Source organism: Lygodium microphyllum, chromosome 9 (genome assembly GCF_053477565.2).
Source record: "Lygodium microphyllum isolate KBCC chromosome 9, Lygodium_microphyllum_v1.1.10, whole genome shotgun sequence".
In the NCBI taxonomy this organism is placed as follows: domain Eukaryota; kingdom Viridiplantae; phylum Streptophyta; class Polypodiopsida; order Schizaeales; family Lygodiaceae; genus Lygodium; species Lygodium microphyllum.
Genome location: NC_141143.1, coordinates 42,787,794 through 42,797,990, shown reverse-complemented (window position 1 = coordinate 42,797,990; position 10,197 = coordinate 42,787,794). Strand labels below are relative to the sequence as shown.

General features: G+C 43.6%; 1 protein-coding gene across 1 annotated transcript; it reads right to left on the bottom strand.

Annotated features, from left to right (window-relative positions):
• Positions 1-8,739: 8,739 nt before the first annotated feature.
• On the bottom strand, positions 8,740-9,283 carry LOC148030982 (uncharacterized). The gene is made up of 3 exons (XM_087685650.1): positions 9,221-9,283; positions 8,983-9,129; positions 8,740-8,898 (listed from the first exon to the last, which is right to left on the bottom strand). The coding sequence occupies exons 1-3, from the start codon at positions 9,281-9,283 to the stop codon at positions 8,740-8,742; spliced, it is 369 nt and encodes a 122-aa protein (XP_087541776.1).
• Between the last annotated feature and the right edge of the window lie 914 nt (positions 9,284-10,197).

The window sequence follows — 10,197 nt, the reverse complement described above, 5'->3', positions numbered from 1 at the left end:
CAAGGACTCCTTGACTAGGCATTACAATTTGTTGGTCATTAAGTACATGATTAGGATTGGGTACATATTTTTTCAATAGGCTGATATGGAATACATAGTGAACCTTTAGGTTCTCAGGGAGTTGCAATCTATAAGCATTGGGTCCTAGGCATTTGAGGATTTTATACGGCCCACAATACCTTGGACTTAGCTTCCTGCATTCTCCTAGGGATAGAGAACTCTTTTTAGGGCGTACTCGAATGAAGACCATGTCTCCTTCTTTGAAGACTCTTTCTTGACGTTTCAAATCTGCATAAGCCTTTTGTCTATCCTTGGCTGCTTGTATGTCTTGTCCTATTGACCTTACTTGATCATCCATGTCCTCCAACATTTATCTTGAAGCTTCAACTCTTAGGGTTGGATCAGAAAAGTTTAGGGGACTTCGACAATCATGACCATACAATGCCTGGAAAGGGGTCATTTGAATGCTCTGCTGGTAAGAAGCATTGTAGGCAAATTCAACTAATGGCAAGTATTGAATCCACCTCTTCGGCTGCAGTATGCCCTAAGCATATCCTCAACGATTTGATTCACTCGCTCTGTTTGTCCATCCGTTTGGGGATGGTAGGCGGTGCTAAAACAGATTTGAGTCCCAATAGCTTCAAAGATAGCTCTCCAGAAGTGTGATGTGAAGAGAGAATCTCGATCACTAATGATTCTTTTAGGTAACCCATGTAGCTTGAATATCTCCTTGATAAACAATCTTGCAATGTCAGAGGCTTTATAGTTTTTATTTACTGGAATCAGGTGTGCTATCTTGGTAAGCATGTCAACCACAACCATAATGGAATTGTATCCTCCTTGGACTTGGGGTAAGCCCACAACAAAATCCATACTGATGAACTCCCATTTCATTTGGGGAATGTCAAGCGGTTGCAGTTTCCCTGGCATCATGACATGTTCGGCCTTGATACGTTGGCAAGACAAACATTCAGTGACATACTTGAGAACATCACCTTTGAGCCTCTCCCAATGGTAGCTCTTCCTAACTGCATTAAGAGTTTTTGCATAGCGAGGATGTCCTGTGAAAGGAGAATCATGAGCTTCCCATAATATCTTCTGCTTAAGTGACTGGCTTGTTGGTATACATAGCCTTGTTCTGTAGTAGACAAGTCCATTATCAATGGAAAAATCCTGATACTTAGCTTGTAACTTTAGATTCTGCTCCTTGGTAGATATTTCTTTTATCATTGTTTGGTAGGCCAAATCATGGCATGCTTCCTCTCTAGCTAGTTCAAGTATAGGGTTGTTTGGCATAGATACCTTTGTAGCCAGAGATCTGGCCGTTGATGGATTCTGCAAGATTAGGGAATTTAGGAATGCCTTGCGACTGAGTGCATCGGCAACTACATTCGCTTTCCCTGGTCGGTACTTGATTTCAAAATCATATTCCTCCAATACTTCGATCCACCGACGTTGCCTCATGTTGAGCTCGTTCTGGGTAAAAATCCATTTGAGACTTTTATGATTGGTTACTAGAGTAAACTTGTTACCCAACAGATAGTGTCTCCAAAGATTTAGAACATGGATGACAGCTAATAATTCCAGATCATGCGTGGCATAATTCTTTTCATGACTCTTCAATTTCCTTGAAGAGTATGCTACTGGATGACTTTCCTGCATAAGTACACACCCCAAGGCAAGAATGGTGGCATCAATTACTACCTCGAACTCTTTATTGAGGTCAGGAAGTTTTATAATAGGTGCTGATACCAAGCTTTGCTTCAATTTGTCGAAGCTATTTTGTTCGGGAGTTGACCATATAATAGAAGTCTGCTTCTTTAGTAAGTCTGTAAGAGGTGCTGCAATCGAAGCATAGTTTTTGATAAAGACCCTATACCATCCTGTCAAGCCAAGAAAGCTACGTATTTCTTTGACGGATACTTGTATTGGCCATTCAAGCACATCTCTGACTTTGGCTAGGTCTACTGATATTCCCTCTGATGATACTATGAATCCCAGATATTCAATTTGACGCTTGAAGAATGCACACTTCTTCATTTTTGCATACAGCTTATGAGACCTCATTGTCTCAAGGACAATCCGAAGTTGAGGTTCATGATCTTCTTCCTGTTTAGAATAGACTAAAGTGTCATCGAAGAAGACAAGCACGAAATCATCAAGATATGGTCTAAAAATTATCTTGCATTAATCTATTGAAGGTGGCAGGTGCATTTGTAAGCCCGAATTACATAACCAAGAACTCAAAGTGCCCATATCTTGTATTGAAGGCCGTTTTTGGAATATCTTCTTCCTTGATCCTTATTTGATAGTAACCTGACGTGAGATCAATCTTGGAGAAGATCTTTGAACCTTGAAGACGGTCAAGAAGCTCATCTATTCTAGGAATAGGATACTTGTTCTTGACTGTTGATTGATTCAACCCTCGGTAATCAATACATAGTCGAAGTGTCCCATCTTTCTTTTTCTGGAATAGTACTGGAGCTCCCCATGGTGAGTTGCTAGGCCGGATGTAACCCTGATCCAATAGTTTCTTGAGTTGTTCCTTCAACTCAATTGCTTCAGGTATGGACATTCTATAAGGCCTCTTCGCAATTGATGCAGCTCCAGGCACTAGCCTAATTTCATGATCAACTTCTCTTGGAGGTGGAAGTTCAATCAATTCCTCAGGGAATACGTCAGCGTATTCCTTTAGCCAAGAAGGTCCTTCATGAGACTCTTGCTTTTGATCTAACTTGTTGAGTTTGATCAGGTAAACGGGTAATCCTTTTCTGACTCCTTTTATGATCCGAGATACTTTGGCTAATTGGATTCTTGGCACTCTTGCCTCACCTTGAGTTGTGACAAACTCCCTTTCAGAGTTTCGAAAGGAAACTTGACCCTTTCCACAGTGGATGTGGGCGTCATTAGGCTTAAGCCAATCCATCCCGAGTAGACACTCATGGATACCTTAATTCATGACTCTGAATTTGACTGAGGTTTTCTTTCCTCCCAGAAAGAATTCTTCCTTAGCAGTTTGCTTGGTACAAGTTACCTCACGACCGTTTGCCAATTCCACAAGCAGGGTAGGTGCTTCTACTGTGGCTATTCCTAATCTTTTTGCACATGCTGGTGAGATAAAGGAATGTGTACTGTCACAATTAATCAAGGTTTTGAAACCTTTACCTTGATAGTCCGACGGTGTTTGAATCACCGAGAACTGGCGATTCAGCCCTTTCTTGTGTAAAGCGGCATGGACTGTCGCTCTTTCGAATTCTGCTTCCATAGTCGGATCTTCCTCTTCTTCTGCTTTGCATCTTTGCCTATTGGTAATGCAGGCACTTCTTCCTCTTCCACGGGTGGCGGCTCCTTGACCGCGGCCTGCACCTTGGAAAGGTGTTTGACGATGTCCCCCGCTGAGCTTGGGACATTGCCTCTTGAAGTGACCAAGTTCATTGCAGTGGAAACATCGGAGGTCTCGGCCATTACTTTGAGTAGGAACAAAGTTGTTGACGTTATTTGTCCTTGTTGTCTTCCTTTGTCCTTGATTGTGAACTTGAACTCTCTTCACTTGAGGTCTGAATGCTTCTCTGTTCGGGTCACTATAGGACCAAGTTTTATTACCCCTTGGTCTAGCTTGCACCTCCTGAATTATAGGCGCTGCTCGAATGAGTGCATCCTGAAGATCTGACGAACGCATAGATTCGAGACGGGTATTTACGGGTGGATTTAAGCCCACGCAAAATTTGGACACCTGCTGCGTCATGTCCATTTGTGGCGCATACTTTAAGAGTGAGACAAATTTAGAGTAGTATGCGTCAAGGGTGAGTCCTAGCTGTTTTAGCTCGTAGAACTCATTCATTTTCTGTGTACGATATGCAGGTGGCAAATATCTCCCCTGCACGGCTTTCTTTAACTTCTCCCAGGTAACGGACCCCTCTGAAGTCCCTTGATCCCTGCATCATTGTTTCCACCATAGTCTAGCTTCGCCGGCGAGTTTTAACTTGGCGAGCATGGCCTGATTGGTAGGTGCAGTACCAGCTGCTTCAAAGTAATCCTCCATAGATTCAATCCAAATTTCAGCATCAGACTGAACGAATCTGCCTCTCCCGTCAAACTTGGGTGGCTTTATCTGCTTGAGGAGGAACTTCTTCTCCTGGGTCACAGCAGTACTTGATGTAGGGGGCGAATTTGGAACCTGTACCTGGGGTTGTGCGTGGATAAAAGTTTTCTTAACGTTATTATATGATAATTGACGTTAGCTTATCTTTAGTTCAGCTATCTCGTAAATCGTGAAGCTACTTAACTTTTTTAACAACTCTGATGCACAGCCAGATATTGATAAAAGAAGTCCTTATTTATATTTACATGGGCGTAGCCTTATACCACGTCTTGTGTGATGATAATTCAATCATTACATTCAGTTTGGGGAGAACAACGTTGTATTGCATTTGTCTACAGGAATTGTGTAATAGTAGGGTTTTGGGTCATGGATCTTTAGAAATCGATAATTCATTGGAAGTTCGGGATACCCTTTTCGTTGGAATCCATACTTCTCATGGTGGCCCAACATTTTAATCCTGTCGGCTGGGATTACACGAGTTACTTCCTCATATACATATGAGTTCATTTCAACCCTCCGACCTTGGATATGTAAAGTCGAATTTACGTGAGCTTCCACAAAAATGAATAGCTTCACGACTTTCAAGTCTTCCAACCACTTGATCCTCTTTAAGTTGGTCTGTAGATAAGCGAACTGGTTTCTTGAAGACCCCGTCCATCTTCGTTCTATGTATAAGGGTGATGGATTATAAATCTGCTCCAGGATGTTCATCATCCCAATTCTTTGTCTAATAAGCGGAGAATGCATTGCAGTCATAAACATGACCCGAAACACCAAAAACTTGTTTCACGCTTCATAGTTCTGCAAGACAACATTTGAAGATGAGGAAATGTTTGGACATCAATAATTTCTTTATTTCATTTTATTGAGAATTCATAGAAACCATTCCGTTGTTGGTCCACTCTGATACCAACTGTAACGTGTTTCCTAGTATCATCCAGGACACATCTTAGCAGTCCATCGGAAAGGATGTCTAGAAAGCTCCGCTCGGCACTCCCATGGAATGTTACGGGTTTTGCGATCTAGTTCTTCCCGCGTCTGCCACGTAGCGGAAGTATCCTGGCCGTTCCCACTTAGGATCGACTGGAATTAGGGTTTTCCTAATGGGTCATTGGCTAACAGCAACTACGTCAGACCCGAGCGAACTACTTTACGCAGAAACGCCAGGTCTGAAGCGGATTCACGCTGCACTTGGTTCAAGGAGAATGGGAAACGAGAGGGATGCAAAGCTCAACCTCTCTGCCATAAGGCATAGTCCCATTTCGTTCCCCTAAAACAGCGTAGATCGGGTAAGACGTAACTCGAGGTCATAGTTCTCGTTATTCCTTTTTGATGATGATGATCATTCCGCTGTTCTTCGAGATTTTTGAGAAAAGTTCCCGGCTAACCGGGACCACCCAACCGTAGGACGGACCCATGGCCCATCCTCCGCACTTTCCTTGGTTTGTTTTAGTTATGTAATTATCTAACACATTAATTTGACATATAACAATAAGCTTCTTTAATTAACCTTGTTAAGCACTGGTTCCTTCACGTAATCTTATCACGTGACATAGAAAAACAACATCAAGCAAGTTCTTTTAACATTTCATCATTTTATCTTTGAAATACAAGGAGTTCCGCCCGTAGGCTTTTCCATAATCTGCCCGAAGGCTAACAAGTAATCTCCAGGGATCACTATTCCAAGCTTTCGCCCGCCGCCGTCAACTAGTATGTGGGCCTCGAGATCCAATCCCGAGTCACGTTAGCCTCTTGTGCAGGACTCGGAAGGCGAGGGATTTACGGCCAGAGCCCCCCCTAGCATCCAAGCGTCCTCCTGCTCCAAGTAGAACTCAACGGAGAGACCTCGCGCGGCGGGTTCGGTCCACGTTCCCGACACGGTCAAACAACCCCCTTGGTTAGGGTCAGGCAGGCAGTCGGGGTTAACTGAAGCTGCCTCTCCCTTCAGGCTTTTAACCTAAAGTATAGGTACTTATTTAATTTGTAATTCATAATTCAAACAGAGCCCTAAAATCTCTAGCAAGCACAAACATTTCCATTAACCAACCCAGTTATATGGCAAACTGCTAAGGAAGTGTTCTTTCCTTTTTGAGTGTATCAGCAGTCGTTCTCAAGATGTCTTGTAACTTGGCAAGATCCCTTATATTTGGGTGTAGGGTATACCCAACTTGGTGAACCCTAAGGTACCTTAGATATGCTAGTTTCTGGTTTACAACTTTCCTTATTTAGAAGGATACCCAAAAATACGTCTTTTTGCAAGATAGCTTGCATAAGGATCTGCCGTCCTTGATGAGGGTTTTCCCCTTTTCTCCTTGTGAATCAATCACAAAATGATTTCATACATGTTGCGCAAGTCCTGCGATGGAATAATCTGTGTAGATTCCTTAAGCTGACGTATGTCAGGCCTAGGGTTTCCTAGTTTCTTATCTTTATGAAATTATTGTCCTTACGGTAAGGAAAGTAGTCAAGTGTTTAGGGTATTAATGTTTCTATGTTTAGATTGGTTCGGTTAGCTTTTGGAAAGATTGGTTCGATTAGCTTTTAGAAAGTAATCTTACTCGTCTTGTCACGGTTTTACTATCCTTGTGACAATTAACTTTCCCAATCAATATAGCTTAATTTGGCATATAGCATAATGCCAAGATGATACAAAGAGCGACGATACTTCTTGGGACAAAGGCCTAGCTGAGAAATTGGTGTATACACACTTTATTAGTCCCAAGTCCTCAAATAGCAAGGGGAAAGTGTTAATAGAGTGTCATCCAGCAATTCTCTATTACATTTTCTTTCCAAATGAGTTCGTATATCTAATTTTTATACTTGTTAATTCCTAACATTTAACTTCCGTTTTCTTTAAAGATGAACTCATGCCAAATAACAACAATTGCCTTGCTAAGATGTGCAACTAGCAAAGATAACTCCCTAATAATTTGAGCATCGAAAGAAACTTTCATGAATTTAGCCATTTTACCATGATTCATTGCGAAAGGAATAAGACTAATGATGCAAGATATAATTTCTACACTTTAGGAATATATTACTATAGTAAATGGTTAATCTTGCCTATAATTTTATAATGCTTGATGCAATTTGAAGAAAGCTAATTTGTATACATTGTCATTCATAAGTTAAATCCTTCGTTAAAAATAACTCGAACAAATCTATCTTTTCTTAACAATTTTCCTTTGCATGATTGACTTAAAACCGAATTAACACCAAGAAGAAAAACCTGGCTTTGAGGTGAGATATACATATGGATACCGGGAGATGACCCTCCCGCAGCTACACCTTGGATTTTCTTTGGCGGCATCGTAGTTCGAATGCAAGATAGCCTTTTCCCTTTTCTTCTTGGAATTCCACCGTCTTCTCCTTCCTTATCTTTTACCTTTTTCCCACTCTTCCTCCTTCACTCCCTCTTTTTACTCCCTCTACTTCCCTCCCTATCTTTTATCTCACGACTATTTCTTCCTTACGGGATACCATACAAAGCCATGATGATGAATTTGATTTTTTTTTAAAAGGACATGGGAGTGTGTGGACACTGGCTTGTTTGATAAGATTAAGAACACAAAGCTCAACTACGAGAGCACTTGCACAAAAATATTTGAAAGTGAGTGAAGGGGTTAACGCAAGAGAATGGAAGTATGCAAGGTAGCCTAAGGACAAGGTGGGCGTATGGTTGTGACCTGAAAAATCTAAAGAGCTATGAGGAGGGAAAAGAGATGGGGCTTAGGGGGGGAAATTAAAACTGGAAGGGAAAACAAGGGGGCTTAGGGGGGAAAATTTAAACTCGGGGGGGGTAATAAGGACTTTTGGGGGATTAAAATCCGGAGGGGAACAGAACAAGGCTTAGGAGGGGATTATACTGCCAGGGGGGCGGGAATACAAGGCCTTATGGGGGTTTTAAAAAAACCCGGTAGGGGGGGGGGGGGACAAGGCCTTAAGGGGAGGTTTAAAAAGCCCGGGAGGGGGCACTACAAGGGATCGGGCTCATACCCGCGCTCCTAGCCGCACAAAATGACTTGGGAAAAAAAGTGTCGGGCCCATGTAATAACGCGTGTATCATCGCGGCCAGAGACATGCGTGTAAAAGCGCGTGTACAGTGACAGCCAGTCGCGCGAATACACGACCCCATACACGCGTTCTGCGCAGTTTTGCTGCAAATTTACACGCGAATCTAACAGACTATCCGCGCAAATATACGCGATTTTGACAGATGACACACGCTTATACACGCGATTACAGAGGGGGAAAAAAAATCCAGAGAGTGCTTTTGGGTGCCTGGATGCTGTTCCAGCATCCAGCCACCCAAAGGCACTCTCTGGATTTTTTTTTGGTGCATTGCACCATAAAAAAAGAGCGATTTAGATTTCAAGACACGAATCAAGACTCACTCTCTATGAATACACGATTCAATATTACTATCTAAAACTTAATACACGACTCAAGACTCACGATTCAATACATTGTCAATACATGATACATTTGTGTACAAGGGAGTCCATATGTCAAAATAGCCCATGGCTTTAATTAGGAACAAATATATACAAAGTCAAATAGGGAGCTAGGTGCAAAAAAGCCCATGGCTTCAGTTACAAAAAATTTTTGTACAACCACATCCTACAGTATTCTGAAAGCTAATCAGAGGATGATGAGGACCCTGTGCTCTCTCCATGATCAGAGGAGCTCGCATCGGTATATTCCGATGAGTGGTGCTCGCCTCCACCAGGAGCAGTGGCACGAACATCAGTAGTGGCGGCTGGATCATCAGGGACAGGAGCATCAGCAGCTTGTGCCTGTTCAAGAAATATACCGTATGTAAGTATACATATATATGCAATTAAATAAACCGAAATCATTCATTTAGAGTTTTCAAGTACCTGTCGACCGTATGGTCTCATGGCCGCGTCAAACTGTGCATTCGTAATACGTCCCTCGTTTCTGAAGATGGCCCATGTGTCACGTCTGCTATTGCGGCGAGCATACCCAGTCTCGTGGGCTGTGGGCCTCCTCCCCATAACCCGTCGCTGTAACATAATCAAGATAGTTTGTAAGATCAAAACAATCATAGAATCAATGAATTTGGCAAACAATCAAATAAAGAGGCAAGTTACTTACGAACTCTGCCTCCCACGACTCGACGCCGCCAGATCCGAAATGCGACGATCCAATGGTCTCCATCTGGATCCGTCGTGCCTCCACATGCTGCCTGCTCTTCACGCCTCCCTCTGCGCGCTTCTTTGCCTCCTTCCACTCGCGTTTGTGGGCAGTGGCAGGTTTCTCACAAGGATAGCCACCCGCAGCTACATTCACCCCATCATCGTACGCGAGTTTCTTAAGGTGAGATCTTTTATTACTTAAGATCTCCCTTATTCGCGTCCTTCCCCATACATCCAAGAATGTCGCTCGTGGGGGATTGGGGTACCGACTATGTACACTATCTAGGACCTCCCTAACTAACCGGCTATCCTGATCTTTAAATTTTACAAAACAGTTTCTATACATGTTTGAAACTACCCCCCGCATATACTCCATCACCTCTTTCCCTCTCGCATCCATGACTACCCCGCCCCTATCTGTAACATCGTAGAAAATCTCTCCCTCCACCTCTCTCGCCTCCTCCGACTCCTCACTGTCTCCTCGTACATGCCTCCCTCCATGCCCTCTCTCACCGCGTGCCCTACTACCCCCCCCACCAAAACACCCGCCGCATAATCCTCCACTCCCGCTCTCCCTATTGCGGCGTCGGCTCTCATCTGTACTGCGGGAGTGGCCATGACTAGGGGTGGCTGCACGTGACTGTGTACGTGACTGTGGCTGTGAGGGAGCACGTGATGGTGGCCGTGAGCCCTCACGTGATGGTACAGAGAAGGGTGTGCGTGAGTGTGTCCGTGCAGGGGTGTGTCTCCTCGGTGAGCGTGTATGCGCAGGGGTACATCTCGCCGAACTCGCAGGCATAGACGGCAGTGGAGAGGCTTGTGTACTTGGGGGCGCGGTGTGACCTGGGAGTCTAGGAGGAGGATGGGCATACATATACTCTGTCAGCTCCACTGGATTAGGATGGCGCCCAAAATGGTTTATCATCTCCATCATCC

Excerpts from the sequence above, each read along its gene's own strand:
- LOC148030982 (XM_087685650.1), bottom strand. The coding sequence starts at position 9,283 with ATGGAGACCATTGGATCGTCGCATTTCGGATCTGGCGGCGTCGAGTCG. Across the intron at positions 9,130-9,220 it reads AGTCGTGGGAGGCAGAGTTC|CGACGGGTTATGGGGAGGAG; the intron begins GTAAGTAACTTG and ends ATTATGTTACAG. Across the intron at positions 8,899-8,982 it reads TGAGACCATACGGTCGACAG|GCACAAGCTGCTGATGCTCC; the intron begins GTACTTGAAAAC and ends TTTCTTGAACAG.